Source organism: Zosterops lateralis (assembly GCF_965231275.1).
Source record: "Zosterops lateralis genome assembly, chromosome: 1".
NCBI classification, from domain to species: domain Eukaryota; kingdom Metazoa; phylum Chordata; class Aves; order Passeriformes; family Zosteropidae; genus Zosterops; species Zosterops lateralis.
The window spans coordinates 132,091,245-132,113,414 of NC_139762.1; the positions used below are offsets into that span (position 1 = coordinate 132,091,245).

At 41.7% G+C, this 22,170-nt stretch overlaps 1 protein-coding gene across 4 annotated transcripts in view; it reads left to right on the forward strand.

Annotated features, from left to right (window-relative positions):
• Positions 1–929: 929 nt before the first annotated feature.
• The window catches only part of ESRP1 (epithelial splicing regulatory protein 1), a 32,284-nt gene continuing 11,043 nt past the window's right edge, over positions 930–22,170 (forward strand). For 3 of the 4 annotated variants that reach the window (XM_083864362.1, XM_083864363.1, XM_083864365.1), the window contains exons 1-12: positions 930–1,350; positions 1,556–1,684; positions 2,523–2,636; positions 5,069–5,183; positions 12,386–12,484; positions 12,587–12,641; positions 14,471–14,581; positions 14,668–14,800; positions 14,885–14,927; positions 16,367–16,668; positions 18,214–18,432; positions 20,378–20,576. In XM_083864362.1, the coding sequence (XP_083720488.1) occupies positions 1,219–1,350; positions 1,556–1,684; positions 2,523–2,636; positions 5,069–5,183; positions 12,386–12,484; positions 12,587–12,641; positions 14,471–14,581; positions 14,668–14,800; positions 14,885–14,927; positions 16,367–16,668; positions 18,214–18,432; positions 20,378–20,576 (1,651 nt within the window). In that variant the 5' untranslated portion in view covers positions 930–1,218. The remainder of the gene's footprint in view (positions 1,351–1,555; positions 1,685–2,522; positions 2,637–5,068; positions 5,184–12,385; positions 12,485–12,586; positions 12,642–14,470; positions 14,582–14,667; positions 14,801–14,884; positions 14,928–16,366; positions 16,669–18,213; positions 18,433–20,377; positions 20,577–22,170) is intronic. The other variant, XM_083864364.1, reaches the window with a different exon arrangement.

A 22,170-nucleotide genomic window follows, 5' to 3' on the forward strand; every position in this document is an offset into this window, starting at 1 on the left:
GGCAAAACCCAAACGGCATCACCCTCTAACTCAGTATATCCAATGATTCTGTGATCTCAGTAAAAATTTCAAGAAGCAGCATCTCAATGAAGTTGGAAATTAACAACTGAGGTCTTAAAGAATCAAGTGTATTACAGGATTTCCCTGCAAAAAGTTTGTGTTGTTTTCCCTGCATTCCGTGATTCGTGATGAAGAAGATTTGCGTTGGAGAATTACGCATTGAAAGCAGAGATTTTAGAAGAGATTTCACCGTGCAACCAGAGGGATTGTCAAAAGGGCCAAAACCACCAGCTCATCGAGGGAAGGCTGCGACAGCCCAACCATCGGCTGTTAACACACGACTTGATCCGCCGTGCCAGAACCGTACGGGAACTGCGCTGCCGCTGCCTTGGGGATGACAGAGGAAAAGGCTTCACCTTTCCCCCTGGTCCCCCTCGGCAGGAGCTGCTCCCGGGGGCAGCCGGTCCGCACGTCGCCACAGCGCTCCCTGGCACCACTCGGACCAAAAGCGGGGTACCCGCGGGGCTGGTACGGGCGGCGCGGCCGTCGCTCCTGCCTTTCTGTCCAGGGGACGGAGCTTCCCGGCGCAGGGCAGAGCTACCCTCTGCGGCATGTCCCGGCAGGACCGGGCGCTCCCGCCCCGTCGCTCGGGAGTTGCACCATCCCTGTGCAGCGGTGGAATGCGCAACCCGGCAGGGTCTGGCCGCCGTCGGGGCGCGCTGAGGCTCCTCAGAGGCGCGGGGCTGCTCCTCCGCAGCCCGCCCGCAGTCGCGGCTGGGCGCTGGGGTCCCGCCCGCAGCCGCAGCCCCGGCCCCGCTCTCCGCCGCCGCCGCCGCCCCCGCCGCGCTGCCACGTCCCCGCCCGGGCGGGCCAATGGGCGGCGGCGCCAGGTGTGTGTTACCTGCACCACGTGGGCCGGGGGTGGGCAGGTGGAGCCGCGGCCCCGCGCAGAAAAGCTCGCAGCCATTGCACCTTTCCCAGAGGTGCAGTTGGCGTGGGAGCGGCTACCACCCACCTCGGGGAAAAAGGGGGTGGGGAAGGGGGGGGAGCCGTGCGCCTCCCCCACGCCGGGTCCTTGGGGAGGGAGGCTGCAGCTGGGGGTGCTGCCGCTTGGGTCTCGCTTAGGAGCGCCTGGGGCAGGGAAAGTTTCCAGCTTCTTCTCTTTCCCCCCCTTCTTCCTTTCCTCCTTTTTATCCTCTCTGCTGGCCCGGTGGCACCATGACGGCGTCTCCCGACTACCTGGTGATTCTCTTCGTGACTACGGCGGGCACCAACGGGGCAAGGTTGGGCTCAGACGAGCGAGAGCTGCTCCAGCTCCTGTGGAAAGTGGTCGACCTGAGGAGTAAGGAGGTATTTTCACCCGACGGGGAGTACCCCGACCTGCTGCTCCCCTTGGCGCCTGCCGTGCTGGATGTGGGCAGGGTGGTCTCGGCGCTGGGCTGGTAATGGGTGTCCCAGGCTGGAGCAAGCTCTGGTGGAGGGTAGGGGCTGGTGCTGCTGGTGGGGACCTCCAGCCCGGAGAGCTGACTCACCCCCTCCTCTGCTTTCTCTGGAGCTGGGGCACCTGCATGACGTACTGGTCCGGCCTGACCACACAGAACTGACGGCTGAGTGCCAGGAGATCACCCAGGTGGATGTGGAGAGCCTGGCACTGGCTCCACCGCTGGAGCAGGCATTGAGACAGGTGACACACCGTAACCGCTGAGTGCTGGTCTCCTTTGGGAGCTCTCTCCTGGGGTAGAGGTGATATTATCATCTGCTTATCCCCACCATCAGAGCAGTGGAGCCTGCTACAGGAGCACCACAGACATGTGTGGGCCAGGAAGCCTATATATGTAGGGGTTTGTGGGCATTCATTTCTTGCCTTTTCTTTATTTGCTTTGGGAGGAAGTGAACCCCAAGAGAGGAAGGTTAGAGTCAGCTGTTTTCCTACCCTGCTCTCCTGCCATGCTGGACCCTGAGTGAGTCTCAGCTGAGGGTGAGCCCTAATCAGTGTTGGAGGAAGTCAGCTTTAGGTGTCCCCTGTTAAGGCTTGTGCTCATCAGTCCTGGGAAGATTGTAGTACTGAAACCTCTAGATTAACAAGGAAGCGTGTGTGATTCCCATCGAGGGTAGGGCTGGAAGCCTGTCTTCTTTCTGACATGCTTGAGTGCCCTGTCTGGAAAGCTCTTCTGCCCTAGTACTACCTCAGCTCCCTGCAATCAGCTTTGTCTCATTGCAATGCTCTTGCAAATCTTGAAAAGGATTTTCTTCTATGATGTGGTCTGTCAGTGTAGCCATATCTCATTAGAAGGGGAAAAGGACGGGTTTCCTTGTGAAAAGATTATCATGGAAGTTAGCATGTGTTTAGCTAGTAAGAAACAAATTTACATAAGTGAAGGAGGAGGCTTATATGGAAAGGAATTCTAGCTCCATGTTCCTGCTGCCCAGGAATAACATGTTACTAGCTGATGACACTGCCAAGTGGAGCCCCTCTGGTCTTGTAACATAACATGTATGTCTTTTCTTGTTCCTGCCAACAGTTTAATCAATCCGTGAGCAATGAGCTGAACATTGGTGTAGGTACTTCTTTCTGTTTCTGTACTGATGGACAGTTACACATTAGGCAGGTTCTACACCCTGAAGCTTCCAAAAAGGTATGTAGTTCTAGCTTAAGTTTGACTCTTAATGTGATTTTTATGATTCCTTGCAAAACAAATCAACTTCTCTCTAGTATGAGGGTGCCTCTGGACAAATGTTGCTCATATGTAATGTGCTTACCAGGCTAAAGAGCCTGTCTGTGTGGAAGGCATATACAATGCCCTATCCTTATACAGTCTTGAAATGCCTTTTTAAGTTAAATCAGAAGGATGATGCTCTTAAATGTTTGAGAAAGAAGCAGTGTATTGACAGTACTTGTAGCTTCTACACAGTTAACAGGTGGGATTTGGGATTCCTGCTACATAATTAACCATATTAACCATGAACTTTTTTTTTTTTTTAATTTTACATTCATGCCTAGTTATAGCAACTTTCAGTCTTTGGGTATTCAGTTGACACTCCAAGGGTGGTGTTTGTAAGGAGCTGAGCAGTAGTTTGAGGCAGGCTATGAGGAGTGATTAGTCCTGTAGTCTGGAGTCTTCCATAACTTCACAGTTGCCAAATCGCTAACAGTGTTATGAAGTCCTGCCTGCTTCTCGTTAGTGATAGGGTTGCAGCAATATGTGAGTCTCCCTGGTTCTGAAATAACTACCTCAATATTAATGACACCTCATTTTGTGGTTTGGTATGAACATGCATTGCTTTGTATGAACTAAGCTGTTCTGCTCCTCTCATTGTACCTGACTTCTGTGTGCATCAGTTTGCTGTCCCATCTTTGAAGGGACACTGCTGCAAGTGTGTACTGTTGCAGAAGTGATACTGAATGCACTTGGTTGTAATACTTGTTTGTGCTTTAAGGACTGATAGCTTTTAAGGCTTAGAAGAGAAACAGTGTGCATTATTCACAGTGAAGGGACACTTCTTATACATGCAACTTGTCTTCTATGACACATAACATGAGAAAATGTGGAAACAGGTTTTTAAAATACTTTCTTCTTGGCTAATAAAGTAAAACTTGTCATCTATTTAAATTAAGGGGCATATCCTACAATTAAAGTTGGTTTGATGTCAGGGATCCTTTTTCTGTATCATCACAGGGTCACAGACAGAAATCAAATCTTCATCAAAATCTTCTGTAGTTGTTTCATTAAGAATTGTTCATTTGAAATTTCTCTATGCTGCCTGTAGATTAAATAAACCAGATGCTTATGACACTTGTGATAGTTTTTTGATGAATATCCTAATGCAGAGATTGGGGTGTGGGATCACTAAAATCCAAATAGTCAGAAATTTCTAGGCTCTTGAGAAGATATTTATTTCTAAGATATCCATTCTGAAGCCATCTAGCAACTTCTGGTATTCAGACAATAAATTGGTATCAGCCATTCAAAAAGAACATAAATGAAGTACAGAACTTCATTTCACATTGAGGCAGAAAATCATGCTAAAACTAGAGCAGGAAATGTTGGCTGGCCCATCTCTATTTTCATAAGCCTTTAAAGAGTACTGCTTGCCTAAAACACCTGTCTATATGCTAAGATAAGCTCTAATGTTCTCAAAGCAGAATTTGTTTTAGAGCCTAAATTGCTTTCTTTGGACTCCCTAAATGTGCTCTCCTATAGGCTGCTTTGCTATAATGCCAACATTAATGCTAACTATGTTAGTACTAGCTAGTTGTTAAATACCAGAAACTCTTTATGTGTAGTCTAGAAAAGCCTTGCAGGCAGCAAACAGCCAGAAGGAATATGTATTATTCTGTCTGGGGTGAGGAGCTAACTGAAGGAGTAAGGGTTTGTGTTGGTTTCAACAGCTGCCCCCAAGACTTCTCCATGTCTTCTCCTTTCCACTCCCCCCAAAAATTAAAAGCATGTGATAGATGTAGTGGTAGGGCAAGAAGGGTTTTATTGACTTACAGTGGGCTATGTAACTTGCTTCTGGCTTCGTCTCCTGCAGTTAAAGCAGCTTCCAGACGTAGGCTGACAACCTCTGCATCATGCCAAACCCTCTTCTGCACAGTCAGATTTTTTACTTGTTGGAAATAAATATTTGATATGTGATTATTTTCTGAAAACAGCCTTTTCTATAAACTAAAATATCTGCTAGGCTTGCAAAATTTGCTTAATTCTAGAAACAGGACTACCCTCTGGCTTTATACAGTTAAAATTGTAATCAAGAATTGATGATAATTCTTGCAATAAGAGGCATTTGCTCTGCTACATATGTATTGGATTTGAAGTTCTAGTAATAATAGCAAATGTTTCTCTGGCAATGCCAAAGCACATTTCTCTTATTAAACAATATAAGGAGAAAGCTATTTAAGCAAAAAAAGTTTATGAACGTGCTTACCTGGCTATGAAGAGCTATATGAGTTTCTCTGTAGCAAAGACTGTTTGTGTTTCCTATCTATACTACAGATATTGTTAGAAAGTTTGGTATCTAGTCACAAAGTAGTTTAAGCTCACCCTAACTGACTTTGTTCCTTTTACAGAATATTTTACTGCCTGAATGCTTCTACTCCTTTTTTGATTTGCGGAAAGAGTTCAAGAAGTGTTGCCCTGGCTCACCTGAAGTTAGCAAACTCGATGTTGCAGCCATGACAGAATGTATCCTTTTAATAGTGATGGTGTCTCTGCTGCTGTTACAGTCTTGGCTGAATTTTAGGACAGAGGTGCATGAGTAATGCTTGCAACATATGTTTAGGGATGGTATAACTTTAATGAGTGACTCGCAGCTGTGCTGAGTTTTCTCACAAAGATAAAGATAAAAGCATATGAGGACGAATGCTTCCATGGAAAAAATCCTGTATTTCTTCTTGACTTCTGTATGTTTTCTTTACCATCTTTATAGTTGCCTCTCTTTAAACTTCACACTCTAGTGTAACCAGCCACTTTTTTGAAATTGCTGTTGTGAATTATAATATTAAAGTTTGGGTGTTGAGTTTCATAACATCAGTTAGATTTATGTTTTACTTTAGGCAAGAGCAAATGTTGGGAGACCACCTTAATTTTCAGGAGAGAAGATGGTCATTCTTGATGTGACCTTGTAGTGAACCTGTAGCACAGGATTGAAGCTAAGGCAGGGATGCTGTTGGAACATGTGGTATTCAGTCTCCTAGAAGGTGCACAGGGTGAGGCTTGGCTGGCACCAAGATGCAGTCAGTAGTATGTTTCCATTTTCAGTGATAGGGATGGCTAGAATTACTTTCTGGATAGTCCAAAGTAGTCTGTAACCCCATCCTGGCTCTTTCCTAGTCTGAGCTTGAGAGCTGAAGCTGTGATTTCTTCCCTTGCTTACCTGGCAGTCTCACCTCTTGCTGCAAGCTTCAATCCTCATCCCAAAAATATTCTTGGACACAGAGTTACAGATCTATTGAAGGAATGGTCACAAAAGTCAGGTATTGAGGAGGAATAAAGGAATTTGTGATGCTTGTGTTTGCTATTGGTGGTTGATGTTGCTGCTACTGTTTTTAATAACTTTTCCTCTGACTTGCTTATTGTGTCCATGGGGTGGTTGCCATTAAGGGGTGATAGCTGTGCCTTCAGAATTTTTTTGGCTTTCAGTGCAGTACTAGTATTGCCTGGACTTTTTACTTATTGGGGGCATAAAATACACATATGGGATGGATTTTTGTGTTTAACCATTCTGCTCTGCTTTGTTATCTGCAAATTAAGATTAATCTCTGCTTGTGCAGGGGCAAAAAATTTTCTCCCCGTATTCTGAAGGAAAGCAGTTCACTTAGAGTAGGATTCTGAAACTTTATGTAGAAAAGTGAAATAAATCCTGTGGTGCATAGAAACTGGATGATGGAGATTTCTTAAAGTTATGGTCAAAAACTTAATACATTGTGTAGGGAATGCTTTGACATGGTCTGGAGAAATTAAAGATAATGAGCTACTTCAGCTGTTTCAGAGAGTTTCCCTTGGTTTCTCCTTATGGGAATGTCTGGGGTATGCCTTTCCACTGTGGAAGTAGTTGTATGACTTTAGCTACCTGGAGTGTCACTGGTCAGCTAAGGTATGGTGATGGAGTGTGTATTCCCTGCCTGCTAGGAGAGGAGGGGCAGACCACCCTGTGTTACCTGACTGTCAGGAAGTCCCTAAAGAGTCAGAACTACCTGAGAGTAGTTCTGGCAGTTGACAATAATATTTTCTCAAAGTTCCTAGAAGCTTTGTCAGTTTATCCAAATACACTCAGCTTGAGTCTGAGTTATGGATATGATATGTTTCTTAAGATACATAAACCTAGCTGCATTCTAGTCTTATATTTATTTTCGTGGCTTGCCTTGTTTTGTAACTGCTGAGGCTCTTATTTGTAAACTTGCTATGTTTGTGCAACATGGCTGAAATTGACCATCTCTCCCCTATTGCTGTGTGGGAGCAGAGGATGCAGAGACCAAAAAGGGTAAAACAGTGTTTGGGCTTTTATTGATAATATGATAATTTTCTTTCTCCTCACCTTGCTGAAATACATCAACCAAATCTCCTCAATGGCAGAAGCTGTATAGGTTAGTTGCACTTGTAGACCATGGACATGTATGTCATGTTTAGGATAAAAAGATTGTTTAAGCACATGCTGAGTCTAAAGATTAGTTCCATAAGTGGTGTGCAGAGTGGTTTAGCTTTTCTTCATGAATGGATATGCTGGGGTGAGGGACACAAAAACAGATCAGAAATAAGTGCAGTAGGTTGAAATGAAGCTGCAGATTAGTGCATAAAGTCTGATCAAGCTCTTTTTATTCTCGTAGAAAGTGCAGCTTCTTGGCCCCACAGCTAAAGAGGGTGTGTGAATCTTCCATGATTTCTGCCACAGAAACTATAGTGTGCCAGATACATTAGCATTTGGTGAGGATAGAAGGTTTTAGTATGGAGCTAAGGTACTAGATATTCAAAAGACCTGCATTTCCAGACTGGTAGATGCAGGAGTAGAATGATTTTTGGGCACATCCCTTCATGTACTTACATCTCCATTTATCTGTGCATAACCTGGTTGTGTTCAGTAAGAGGAGACTTTTATGGTATTAAATAGGTAGGAGAAAGCTAGGTATTAATCTAGAGTAATTTAGGTTGTTGAAGTCTTCAAAAGCTTTTGTTTTGATGGATCACTTTTGATTAAAGAACAAATTAGAGGCAAATGGGGAATGTACACCACTGTTGCCAGCTGTCAGGGGAGAACTTCCTGCTGCACAGTCAATTCCAGATACGTATTTCAGTATACAGCACACTGGATTATAGGTGCTTGGTTATGTATTTCTTGCAGACAAGGCAAGCACAATATTGTAAAAAAGCATAGAGATAATAGACTGAATAACTGGCTGGGTTATTCTTCCTTTAGAAAGTACTTTGTGGACTTACTCTCTCAGGAGGCTACTTGAAATTTGTGTACAGCAATGAAACCATGCCAAACTTGAGAACTCAGGTGAAAGCTTTACAAATCTTTACTCCCAACCCCTGCAAGTAGTTATATATTTCACAACGAACAGCCACTCATTTCTTTTAGATAAAGGTAGAGCAATGTTTAAAATGCTATGAAATCCAAGGGACTAAGGCAGAACTGAGACTGTTTGTAATTATCTGAGTGCTACTGCTGCCTAACTCATGGTGTCAAAACAGTTCTTGTTATGAGACAGTTTTCTGGCAGACTGTCAGAATTGTGTAAGTGTAATGACAGTGGGACAATTATGAGAAATTTTGAGTAACAAAACTTGAGAGAAGTGATCATGTTCCAGCAGAGAAAAGAACTTGAGTCTATCCACATTTTTTTTAAATTTGTAAGCATACAAAAGGAGCAGGGTTGTTCTTGCACCCTCTGTACCTCCCATACTTGCTACACTTCTTGATTTGCAAAGCTTGCTGAGCCAGTTTTCACCCTGTGAGTGCCTTCAGGGTGGAGTGAATAAAGCTTGCATGACTATTCCTATTAGGTGTGCAGAAGACTCATCCTTTGCCTCGAGATTGGGTGTGCAGAAGCCATTAAATGGCAAATAGCTCTTGCTTCCTCCAGTACTTGGTTTGCTCCACTCACTTCTGAACTGGATGTGTGAGGATAACTTCTTACTAGGAGCATCTGCCAATGTTGTCAGTAGAAACTCAGAGGCACTCCAGAACAGCTTGTCTAATGTGCTGGATATTGCAGTACTGAAACTTGGTTTGTTGGGGTTTTATTGTTTTTGTTTTTGGTTTTTTACCTGGGTGTCTTGGAAACAATAACGTGGAGCACAATTATAACTGATAGTGCTTAACGCTGGCAGTAAAAAGCCCATAACTGGTTATTAGCTGAGAACCTTGGATATTGCTATTTGTGTTTCCTGTGATAGTACCCAAGAACTGGGTAATATTATATTACCTTTGTGCAAAGCATAATGTAGAAAGATGTAATCTTCTATCTAAAGGGACTCAAATAAGAAACAGAGCCAAGGGGAAAGGATCAGTGCAGAGCACAATTGCAATGCTGTTTCGTGTCATCTCAGGTTAAGTTAGTTGGTCAGTGAGAAAGCATTTAAAAGACAGAAATGGAGGAGAGAGTGGGAAAGAATAAGTCTTGGAGGGCACTGGCAGTGAGTGAAGCTGTGGTGATACATCTGAGGAAATGATTTAGAAATTTCTTCCATGTTAAAGAGGCCACCCTAATATAGAATATGCCTTTCCTTCCTGCTCCCTTTAACTTGATGAGTGTTGCAAGAGGTGGTATCACAGCTGCACACAAAGATCAAGTAGTTTGTTGTTTCCCATCCTGCCTTATTTGAGACTCTCTTTTGCTTGCTGCTTCATTAGGAATATGTGTAGATGCTACTGCATATATTAGCTCTGGACAGCCATGTCTGCTTTATAACACTTCTTTAAAGGTGAACTTGGATTATCCTCTGTAATTGTCTTTCTCCAATTGCCTAAGAGAGGCATCCTTTAAATATGAATGTACAGAGACATATATGTGGCCTCCTATCCCTTCACAGAACAAGGGATGGGGTTTATTGACTATTTCATTTATATTTTTTCCCAAGTACTGTAATTTCTAGTGCTTCTGTGTTAGTCAATCTTGTTCATTAGAATACAATTTTCACTTAGTATGCTCTTAAAACATGCAGAAAACTATTAATTTTCTTCTCCAATCTTGGCTAAAAGCTGTGCTTCAAACTAATCAGAGGTGAAGGTGTGAGGTTATGCCTGCAATAATGTTGATGACTTTCTTCATCCCCTCCACTGTGTTTATATTTATCTAGAGTTTGGTACAACTGACTCCCTGTGTTTGACAACTGGTACCAGCCTCTGTTGACACTAGAGCATTTTCAGGAACTACTTCTTCCATGGGTCAGTGTCTTCAGTAAACAGTTTCACTGAAGAAAATTGTTGTGGGGTGGGGTCCTTGTTTGTTTTCCTTGTATGATGGCCTCTCTTCAAATTCCCACCCCTTTCACACTGCTGCATTCCTGCCTCTGAATGCTGATCACTTGTAGGGATCTTTGGCTCAGCACAAAGGAAATATTGAAATGTCTTTTCAGTTCTGACAGCACAGTCTAACAGCCAAGCACATGTGTATGCATGCCCCTTGCTGGAATAGCTATTGAGACTCCTGGCCCAATTTCTCTTGACTTTTGACAGAGGAAACATTCCCAAAATCTCCATGAAACTTGGCCAGGGGTTCTAACACCTGCACCATCAGCAGCTTCTGGTTCACTGTATGAACAGCGGAAGCTCTGCCCAGGCCCAGTGTGGAGCTGTTAGGTACTACAAGGGGAACAGTGTCAGGAAAGGGAGGAGAAGCAACTCTGCTCTGATACGCAAGATGCCCAGAAACATCTGTGTGGTGCTGCTTAGGCACCCTCTCTGTCAGAATCTGTTTGTGGGTTGTTTTTCTTTCCAACCCCCCTTTCCAGGGGGCAGAGTAGGAGGTGAGCTTGTGTTTGTTTAAAGCTTAGGAAGAGAAACTGTGATGAAGAAATTTTTTGTTGTCATAAATAGTTGTAATCTCTTAAACCATGCTTTGGGGTTGCTCAGGATTTTTGGCTTGGTTTTTAAGAAGACTATTTAATGTTCACAGTACTTTACCCTAAAGAAGGATCTAGAAGGAGGAGAGTAAAGGCAATGACTAGCAAACTATTTATACTCAAACAATTGGAAGGGAAAAATCATTGGTTTAAGTATTCTGGTTTTTAAACTAAGATAATTCACTTAAGCTTCAAATGTTCTTCTAAGACTAAGCATCATCCTCTCACATTCCATACTCCAGTGCACACTTAAAACCAACAAAGCTTCAAAATCAAATTAGCCTGAAGTGTATTTTGTTGGCACAGCAGCTCTCCTGTCCTTTCTGTGAAAGAAGAATGCATTAATTCAGTTCAAGTTATTTTTCATCTTGCAACAAGACAACTGTTAAACAATTTTTTAAAGATCTGTTTTGTAGAACTGACTTGCAGTCATCCTACAAATAACAGGGAGGACTTTATCTCATAAGGAAATTTGTGCTTGCTCACTTGTTGATGAGATGATACAACAAAGCTGGCATGAGGTGTTTGTTTCTAACAGAAACTGGTTCGTTCCCTGCTCTTCATAGAGGCATCTGAAAACTCAAATGTTGCTCAGCTCTAGGTGTTGAAAGCAGGTTTCCTCTTAAAAGGGGAAAGCTATCTCAGACTGTGAAGCAACCTTTGAACATCATAATGCAGGCTCTGGAGCATTTGAAATGTGTTTAATGTAGTCTGGGGGTCATGTGGGCAAATAATTGGTGCATTTAGCTGTTTTCAATGTGTTGAGTTACTGTACCTCCATGTCAGGATAGGTCTTGTTTAAGAAACTCTCACTTTTGCTCTGTAGTCTTAATGCAAACTGATAAGGCAAGTAAAAAGTGCAATGCTTATTCCCGGATTTCCTTATTTTTTATTCTGTTCTTGATTATTTTTTCTACCCTTCAGTCCTCAGTGAAAAAGATCTTTTTAAGAATTTGCTTCATAAATAATGGAGTAGAATCGCAAGTAATCTTACAGTCCTGTAGCCTGATGTTGGAGAGGGGAAATATGATGGAAAGCAGGAGATACCATCATAAACTGTTTACAGTTGTCTGACAAAAAGACAGTATATGCAACTTATATCAGCCTCTCTTTATAAATGTGGTGGGGTTTTTTGGTCTTTCTATGGACTTCCTAGGACAGGATGCTTCCTGCTCTCTATTGCAGTCATTTCTAACATCCTTCAGACTGAAGCTATGGGTTCTGGGGCTCTGTTTTGCCTCTTGACAAAACACATGACTGGTGGACTCTAACCAGATTCTCAAAATGCTTCTGTGCCACAACACAGAACTTGGGTTATAACTTCCAATAGGCAAGGTTTAGACAAGCTGTCATTTATGAATTTTGTTGAAGTGGTAAGATACTTATTCTGTTTTGAGATTTACTTGGTCAAAAAGCATGTGGTATATCCCTCCATTTCTGGAGCTTTTAGTTGATTATTTGCTTCTTCTCCTGCCCCAAATCTTCCCCTGAAGATTAAAGAGGATGTTAATTAAAGAGGACAGGGCTCTAGTCTCTTCCACATGCAGAGGTGTATCTGTCAAACATACATATTTCATGGACATGTTAAATACATGTCCTTATTATGGGGTCTCATGTCCCCAAGACACTTCCTGGAGTGACCTTACACTCCTGCAGGTGGCAATAATTAGAGGCTAAGGCAGAGAGCTAATGTATCCCAGCAGGAAGATGGATTAAGTCTTCCCCTGAGAAGCAGCGTACAAGGACAACATGAAAGTGTGTTGCTCTAGCAGGAAGCCAATTAGAAATCTGTTTGGTGATGATTGACTTAACTCCAGCATAAAGATTTAAATCTTGACAAGAGCAGTCCAGCATTTCCCTATGGAGCCTCTCAAGTTGAAGATATGGGGAATATTATTTTAACATTAATATCTGAACCATACAGTAAGTGATTATGATGAATGGGTTTTCTTTGTTCCTTCTTTGGTTTTGCTGCCTGTCGTGTACATTGACAAAATAGGAAATAACTTGTGCTGTATTTCATAGATCACCGATTTTCAGATCCAGAAAGGGTAAACTACAAATTTGAAAGTGGGCCTTGGTAAGTACTTCCTCCCTGTTCTTGTTGTGCATGTTTCAACCCCAGCACTTTTGTTTAGGATTACTGTTTAGATCAGCTGTATTTCTCTCTAATTCATCAATAGTTGTTACCATTATATTTATTTACTGTCCCACTGCTGTGGGAATTGATTAGATCCTTCAAGTGGGGAAGGGAACAATCTATTATCAGATGCAAGCCTGTTTTCTTGATAGGCTTCAGTGTTGCCTGTTAGCTACTGAGAGTTCTGTGCTCTACTAATAAGTGCTTAATATAGGTGCTAAGTGTGTTGTGCTATTAACAAAGAATTTAAGCAGTGTTTCAGAAATAACCCGATTAGTTACTAACTCTTGCACTCTTCCTGCAATTTACTACATGGGTGCTACATATATATAACTTTTTCTAATGGGGAAGAAACAATTTCACAAAGATATTGTGCCAGAAATACTGTGCTACCACTCAGTTGTTTATGATGATTCTTGTCTAATAGTGATTCTTATTCCCAAATATGTTTCAAACATGAAGCTTTATTTGCCTATGATGCCTGCTTTGTTGCCTGGGTGGTTGTGATTTTTTTTTTTAATGTAACTGTGTTTTTTCTTTGTGTAAATACAGACTTTTCTCAGTGGTTTTCTCAATGATTTCTCTGCAATATCACAAAATACAAGTGTTAAACTGACCTTATTTATGTTCCCATCTTGCACAAACACTTCCCTCTTTCAGATTAAAGATCTGTCATAGTAGTAGGTGATGCTTATAGTTTTGAGTCAAAAAAGTAAGAAAAAATGCAACATTGGCAGAAAGTATCCAGAGAGATTAGCTCAGGGGCTGTGTTCAGCCTTGTTCTAAGCTTTTTTTCTGGGATGAAGTGGAAGATTCACATTTTATTTGAGATAATGAGAAGTACAGAACTAGGAGGCAAGGGAGAACAGTTTGAGACAGACAGCAATAGAAAAGCTATCTGAGAAATTAAAATGGAGTGAGAAACATAACCCTCCAGGCGTACCACAGCCCTTTTGTATGAGGGAGTCCTCTACTACTGAACAGCTTCATCTACTTAATCAATCACTTAAGCCCTTCCCTGCAAAAAAGCTGTTCCTTCCATAGCCAGAAAGGCAGGCTTGGGTAGCTGTGAGTGTTTTGTAGCACACGAGCTTTCAAGAACTAAGAAAACAAAAGGGACTGCAGTAATGACCAATTAAACCTGGCTTTCTGTGGCTGAGCTATTCCCATGCTAAGCAGCCAATGTAGCCTTTAGCTATATTAGTCTCTAACAGCACAGTGATGGCCTGAGCCAGCAATGTTAAGGCTCAGCTCTTCAGGCCAGAGTCCTGTGTGTGCTGAGTACAGTCCTGAACTGATTTGGACTTGACTTGGGACTGGTTCTTATACATTGTCACTGTACAAATGATAAGCACTCATCTGTTGCATCTAATTGTTCTGCTTCAGTTTCTATCCAGCTAGATTAGAACAGCAAGTACTTGATTTTTATACCAGTAATCCTCTTCAGATAACAGAGAAGGACAAATAATATCAGGAGAGGGAAGTAAATTGGGAATATGATTAAAGAGATGACAGCTCAAAGAGTAAATGAGGCAAAGCAGGAAAGGAAAGTTGGAAAGTGGCAACTTAACAAAGCAAAATTTCCCTTGGAGAGACTTGTACAGTGGCTTTCAATTGTTGGTGGCACTTGGGCCTCACTGCCTTACCATTGCCATTCAGCAGACACGGAGCAGGGACAGAAGCCTGTTCCTGGAGTACAGGCAGTCAGGTTGGTGTGTGGCAGATACTAGAGGCAAATGTCTCTGCATTACTTCTTTCTGTGCCTGCAGCAGCAAGATGGAACTTGTGGATGACAATGCTGTTATCCGAGCAAGAGGGTTGCCATGGCAGTCATCTGACCAGGACATAGCAAGATTCTTCAAAGGTCTAAATATTGCCAAGTTAGTAGCTAAGAATTTACTTGTACGTTTGTAGCTCTTCAGCTGCGTAGGTCATGGAGTTCCATCTCTTGATTTAAATCTTGCAGAGGAGGTGCTGCACTCTGTCTCAATGCCCAGGGCAGGAGGAATGGGGAGGCTCTTGTGAGGTTTGTAAGTGAAGAGCATCGAGATCTAGCACTACAGAGGCACAAGCATCACATGGGGAACCGATATATAGAGGTGGGTGACATGATGGGCTTTGAAATACTCTTCTCAAAAGGAATGCAAATCACATGCCAATCACATGCTCCTTTTTTCCTTTAGGTATACAAGGCAACAGGTGAAGACTTCCTTAAAATTGCAGGAGGTAATTTTAAGGGGATGAAAAGGGATGGTTTGTTCCATCAGCATCTCTAACTTTTGGGTGCAAACTGCTCCTGTTGAATGTGGCCCTTTTTTCTGTCTTTGAACAGGTAGTTGGTTGGTGTATTGATTGATGTATTCTGCTAGCAGCAGTCCAAGATGTTCCATGATTTATCTGTCTGCCTCTCTTCCACTTTCTTGCCATTTTCAAGCGGCCTGTCAATCAGGATTTGATTGGGCAAAGTGATCTTGTATATAAACTTAATTTGTTAGGTCATCTTCATGATAGTGGGAATTCTAAGCATTATTGATTGCTGAAAAAATGAAACCAGAGTAGTTTTTCAAAACAATGTAACTGCTGTTGCTGTGGAGGCTTGCACATAAAAACAAATCACAGATATCACAGTGTAAACACAAAGGATTTATGGAACTGATTTTCTTCAAATCAAATCTTTGCCTCAGACTTAATGGGGAGGATTTAGGGGGAATGCTTATTAAAGGGGAATCTGGAAATATTTGCTGGTAATTGACAGGCTGCAAAACTTGCTCTTCAAACTCTCTTGATCTCTTTTCCTCCCTTTCTGTCTACAAGTATACAAAATTTGAATTAAGAACCAATAAGCTGTTTTCTCTGCACTACTTTAAGGTCCTCCATGCTTCCTGACAGAGATTTGGGCTGAGGTTTGTAAGTGACTAATTGGCCATCTGAGGCTGAGACTTCAGAGTGGAAGAGGCTGTTAAGCTGGCAGCATAGCTAACTCATAGCTTTGGTAGTAGTTAGGGTTATACCATTCAAAGTAAAGCCATTGCACAGTGACACTCATGAAGAATGGTGTCTGGTACAACCAAGCTTTGCAGAATAAGAGAGCTGTAAGTGAGAGGACTTTATCAAGATAGGAATTTGGTTAGCAGCTACTTTTGAATAAGGTAGTGTTATTAACATCACTGGTCTTCTAAAGGTACTGAAAGTAGAATTGGCAGACTTTGACAGTTCTCTTAGGATAGAATGAAATCCCTGAGCTGTTTTCAATGTGCTCTTCCAACTTTTCCCAGCGCAACAGTCTGGGTACTTGGTTGCCATATATTATGGCTCCAGAGCATGCCAGCGATGTTCCAAAGTTAGGCAAGGGACAGTAGCACAGGTCCTGCTCACACAAGAGATTGACAGATTGTGCTTTCCTTGGGCTTTGAACATTGCAAATATTTCCTATTTTTCCTTTGAATAAAGATTAATCTCCTCTAAATGATGGAGTAACATTATCATACTTTAATGGGAGGTGTCTTATCCAATGTATTGAGTTAATCAGAGGATCATCTTTCCTGACTTTGGAGGCAAATATTGTTCTACCTGCTCAAAAACTGCCTGTGGAGAGGATGTAGCTATGCTCATGATTTTATATGGCTGCCTAGACTGAAGTGCTTCTGTACTTTCTCTTGTTAAAGGTACTTCCAATGAGGTTGCACAGTTCTTGTCAAAAGAAAACCAAGTGATTGTCAGGATGCGAGGTCTTCCTTTCAATGTAACGACAGAAGAAGTGCTGACTTTCTTTGGCCAGCACTGCCCTGTAACAGGAGGAAAGGAGGGAGTCCTGTTTGTCACTTACCCTGACAGCAGGCCAACAGGAGATGCCTTTGTCTTGTTTGCCTGTGAGGAATATGCACAAAATGCACTGAAAAAGCACAAGGATTTGCTGGGGAAAAGGTACATTGAACTCTTCCGGAGCACTGCAGCAGAAGTTCAGCAGGTAGGTGGAAACCTTTCACATGTTGGCTTTTTGTAGTACAAACTTCTATGTTGGCAGTAGAGGAAACAAATAATGCTTGGCCTTGATTTGAAAGCTTCTTTTATCTTTTCTCAGTCTTAACTCTTGCTGGAATGAGTATTGTCTAAATTGCTGTGAGACTTTGCTCCCTTGAAATGTAAAGTCTTATGGTATTAGGGTGTTCTCTATCATAGAAACCTTTGGGGTTTTGGCTTCCAATAACTTCATAAAATGTGGATGTTGGTCTAGTGCTTTACACTACATATTCAGAATTTGACTAAGTCCAATAGATGATCTATTCAGAAGGAGTATTTAGCAACAAATCTTGAGCTAGAAGATTTATCTTTAGTCCTTGACACAAAAAAGCAAAACATTTTGTCCTCTCCGGTGTGATGTATCTGAAGAATTCTCCAAATTGTCCTTAAAGGCAGATCTCTGCCATCTTCTGCAAGCACAGGCTACTTAGCAAAGGGTGGCAGGACTTTGAAACTGAAGAGTGTGGCTTAACAGGGTTTGGTGGACCATTATTGCAGCTAAGCTGTCAGGGAAAGGAAGGAGAGCTGAGTGGACTGTCAAAGTCTCCAAAAAAGATTTTCAGAGCTTCAGTTGATGTAAATAATTTCTAGACATTATTCTAAAAGCTATCATCTATGATGCAAACCATAGCCATGTCATAGTATTCAGGAAATTATGCAGCTCTGTTTTCCCCAATACGTAGGGATTTCAGTCCCTTGTTTAAAAGGTGACATTAGTGATGAGAAGGCAGAGCTGCAGTGCTCGCTCACCATTGCATTTTTCTCAGTTACTCTCAATATTTCTTTGTTTAGTAAAATCTTCTGATAGCTCTATAAATGCAAATAAATCTTAACCTTGCTCAGAGAGAGTTCAGAAGTAGTGATTGAATATTCAGGGGACTCTTCACCAGACAGGGGTTTTGCTGTTAAAATTATTAATAAGAAATCTCAGTGTGTCACAGGTACTGTGACTTGGTAATGCTCCTCATGTTTCTTGAATGGACTATGACAGACACAGGGATGTGTGGTAGTGAAATGTGCTTCTAGTTCCCAAACTCTGCTGAAGTTTTGCGTGGGGAAATTTTTGGGTAGAAGTGTCATTGTGACTCTGTAAATGGTAGAATGTTGTAGGATAGTTTCACTATAAAAATACTGTAGATACACAGGTTTCATGTTCTAAGATCTCTATTGAGACTTGCATTAACTATTCAAGTAAATTTCCCAAAACAAAACTGTTTTTCAAGAAAAAATGACACATTTTTTTTTTAATGATAGCATGGCCATTTATTGTAGAAGGACTATAGAAGTGTGCTAGATTCTGAGCTTAAGCCACAACACAGTACTTAGAATTCAGATGTTTTACAGTTAATATTTGTGTCTGGCTCATTTGTTTCTTAAAATACTGCCCAGAGTGAAAACAGGTGGCATTGGGGTTACATTTACTCCTTGTAAGTTGAAGAATGAGTAAGGAGGCTTCTGTAATCTGTCTTTTTTTTTTTTTTTTTTTGCACAGGTGCTGAACAGGTATTCTTCCACACCTCTCATTCCTCTCCCAACACCTCCAATTCTTCCAGTATTACCTCAACAATTTGTGCCTCCCACCAACATCAGAGACTGCATACGTTTGCGTGGTCTTCCCTATGCTGCTACTATAGAGGACATTCTGGAGTTCCTGGGAGAGTTTTCCACAGATATTCGGACCCATGGAGTTCACATGGTACTGAATCACCAGGTTGGTGGGCAACATGTTTCTAGCCACTCCGCCAAATGCTCATATATATGAATCCAGTCCTGTTGTTATCTGTAGGGAAGCACCTTTGGAATTAGCACTAATGGTATTAATGGGCCTCCAACTCTCTTCTAAAAGTGTACTGGAAATGGATGACTTGAACCCTGCTGTGCCAGCTGCTGCATTTGCTGTAGAGTGTTTATTTCACTGAGACCCACCCACGTGCTGAAAGCTAAGCCATAGTCTTGGAGTGGTTGATGCTCCCAGAACAGCAGCCATGATCCTGACCTGTAGGAGGCTTGAACTGAAGAGTCTTGCTCAACAGCATGCATGATTCCTCTTGTACCTCATAAGGAGTGCCATCAAAACACAAGTGTGGGCTGTGGTAGCTCTCAAAGGAGTGGTTTGTCCCTGCCTTGCTGAACAATGTGCCACAAGCATATTTGAGGACAAATGTGACTGCAGCCTTCTAGAGACAGGAATTCCTATGTCAAAAGTCAGAAACTGAAGCTTTGGGTTTCCTGTGTTGTTGCTTTCTTTAAACAGTCACAGCTAAGCACCAAGATTAACTGCTCCATTGATGTGTATGAAGTGTCACCTCTTTGCCATTGTTTTCTGGAAGCAGTTTCTACTAAAATATTTTAGACAAAGGATTGTGTTTTCTTGTGATCTTTATCTTCCTATTCTTGTGACTTCAGGGGGAGGAGTCCTTTAACTCTATGGAAATTATCTGAGTGGTTCAATGGAACAAACTGATTATTGCTGTATAAAAATGATAGTTCTAAAATTGTTTCAGCTTAGGCTTAATGTCAACCAAAACTAAAAAATACTTCCTGGTCATAAAGTAGGACTTCCGTGTTTCAGGAATATGGGAATGGAGAAGGGACTGTAGTTATTTCAGTCCCTGTCTATCTAAAAACATTCCTGTGTCTGTGGGGACTTGACCTAGACAAAGCTAAAAAGCTGTAATGAATGTGCAGTGCTGGGAGAGATAAAGTGCAGATATTAAAGCACAAGTAATGATTTACAATAGTAAATCAGTAGCCCTTGACAGCACTAATGAAAGAAATTGGATGAAGAAATTGGTGTGTATATAACCCTAGGGGCTGTCTGCCACCCTTGCCCTGCCCAAAGCTATCAGACTTTTTATTTCTCCCCAAATACTGCTTTTGCCTGACTGCTAGATTATTTTTTTCCATCTTCCCAGGTTTCAACCCTCTAATCATGAATGACTGTGTAAAGGATGCTGATAAAGGTGTTCTCCCTCCAAAACGAGAAGAACTGGCCCAGAACTTGAGTTAGAGCTGGCTCCAGCTCTCCCTCTCTAGTTTTGGCTGCTTCAAATCAGCAGCTGTATGTGGCTAAAATAACTCCTCCCAGTGGTGCATCCCACTCATTTACAGATATAAAGATGCCTTTTTTTTTTTCTCTGTAAGCTCATAGCAAATGTTAGGCTAGTTAGTACTCTGCTATAACATCCCAACCCATGTTGGTCTTCAGAAAATAAAATTTAAAATAAATTGTTTAGCAATGAGCATTTGACTGTATTTATGCTTGAATTTTAAATATCACAGGTAATAAATGGGGACTAGATTTTCTAATTCTGCATTTGTAGTAAATTTGTAAGAGCAGGTCTCAAATCACCAAAGTACTCCTGAATTAGTCTCTCCCATAGGTGTCTTTTTTTTTTTGGATATAGAGTAACAAGCTACCATGTAGCTTAATCAAAATGGGTGAATAAATACAATCAAGTTATCACAAGTGGGAAAAACTTTGGAGAAGAAAGCTTAAACATGCTGATGAATGCTCAGGAAGACTGACTTTACTTGACTTTGGAGATGAATGTATTTATGACTGAAGAAATTGCTTATAACAGCAAAAATTATTGCTGTGCTGCTTTTTCATGGAACCTACAGAAACATTTCTTTTTTGTCTGCCTTGTTTGTAGGGACGTCCATCAGGAGATGCATTCATTCAGATGAAATCTGCAGATCGAGCTTTCCTGGCTGCACAGAAGTGTCATAAGAAGACTATGAAGGACAGATATGTTGAAGTCTTTCAGTGTTCTGCTGAAGAGATGAACTTTGTATTAATGGGGGGCACTTTAAATCGAAATGGCTTGTCCCCACCACCATGTAAGTTACCATGTAAGTTTTGCTTGGGTCTTGCCACTACACTCTACACTGTGTGTGGGTAGGTATTGGAGCTGCTTTGCTGACTCTGATCCTGGTTCTTGGAAAGCATTGTCAGATAAGGTCTTTGGTCTTAAATCATCACCAGCTTGCAGTCATTATTTTTCCCTTTGGTTGTGAATTATTATGACTGAAGAACTACTTTTGCTTTTCCAGTGGCAAATTTTCCCTCCCGAAACTTTAATTGGTTGGGGTGAGCGATGATTCTGAAAAGTAATTTCTAAGCCCTGCCTAGACCTTAAAGAACTGTTTTGCATTTAAACTGCTCTGTAGTTATATTTTTCGTCATGGTGAACATGTCAAGTAAAAGACCTCTCTTTTCACTTCCAAAACATAATTTGCTCCCCTTTGAGCCTTTAATCACATGTTCTGCCTTTTGAACTACAATTGACTGAACTCTTCCTTTGCATGTTGTTCATATGGAATGGAAGTTGGCTTTGTGGGAGGGAAATACATGTGGCTTCTGCCTCAGAATTGCAGATTTAAAAGGAAGTCTGTGTTTCCTTTTCAATTTTGCTTCTCATAGCTACTAGGATGAACACTGACTTCTGCACAAACTTCTGGGGGAAATGCCTTAAGAGGTTAAGGGCTGATTTACTAAGTATCTGTGCCACATAAATCAGAGCCTATGGGGAAAAATAATACTTTGCTTCCAAAATCATAAATGGCAAGGCAGTCAAGTAGTAGCTTTTTCTGTGTCTCTCTATGCAAGTGTATTTTTTTTGGTGATGGACTTTTTAAGAAATGTCCTCTACATGCTAGTCAGAGCCACCAATACAGCAGCAAGCTTCCTGGGAGTGGTTTCTTTTGAATGCAAGTAGACCTTCAGCTAAACCTTGGGAGGGTTTTTTCTTTCAATGAAAGTATCTAGAGCAGGGGTCAGCAGTAGATAGTCCTATGTGTGACAGTCGCTGCTGTTTCAGATGGGTTGGAACCTTCTGAGAGCTCCTAGGACAGATTCTTGGTCAGAGTCGCAAACTTTGGAAACACACAGGTGTCAATGTTCCCATTTCCAATTACAGATGCCTGTGATGTATTCCTCAGATAAGGCCTATCATTCCACATTTTACAGTACAGTGAGATGCTGGCTGTAATTCTGAAAAGCAAAATTAAAGGCTTACTTTATCTAAAGCTTTATGTTCACTTATTTGGCAATGCGGAGGAGAAGAGGAAGGCAAAGGAAGGTGAACTCTCCTCAGTGAGGATTCATTTAGGGCCTAACATCTTGTCAAAACAGCACAAAGTGCACTTTTGGTTTGGTTTTTTTTTTTTAAATTTAGTGTTAATGCTTCCAGCTGCAAACTCATGACTTTTCTCACTCTGCTTGATTAATAAAGATATAAGCAATACCAGGATGAAAGTCTTCTCTCTTTTGTTGAATGTTAAACAGATCTTTATCAAGAAAGTTTTCTTCTTACCATGGCGAAGTCTTGCAGTTCTTGAATGCAAACTTCATTAAAATCTGATCCTAAACAAGCAAAACTGACCCATATGTCAGAGAGAGACCCTGTTCCTAGAGCAAGAGGTGGCTTTCTGTGTATTTTTGACT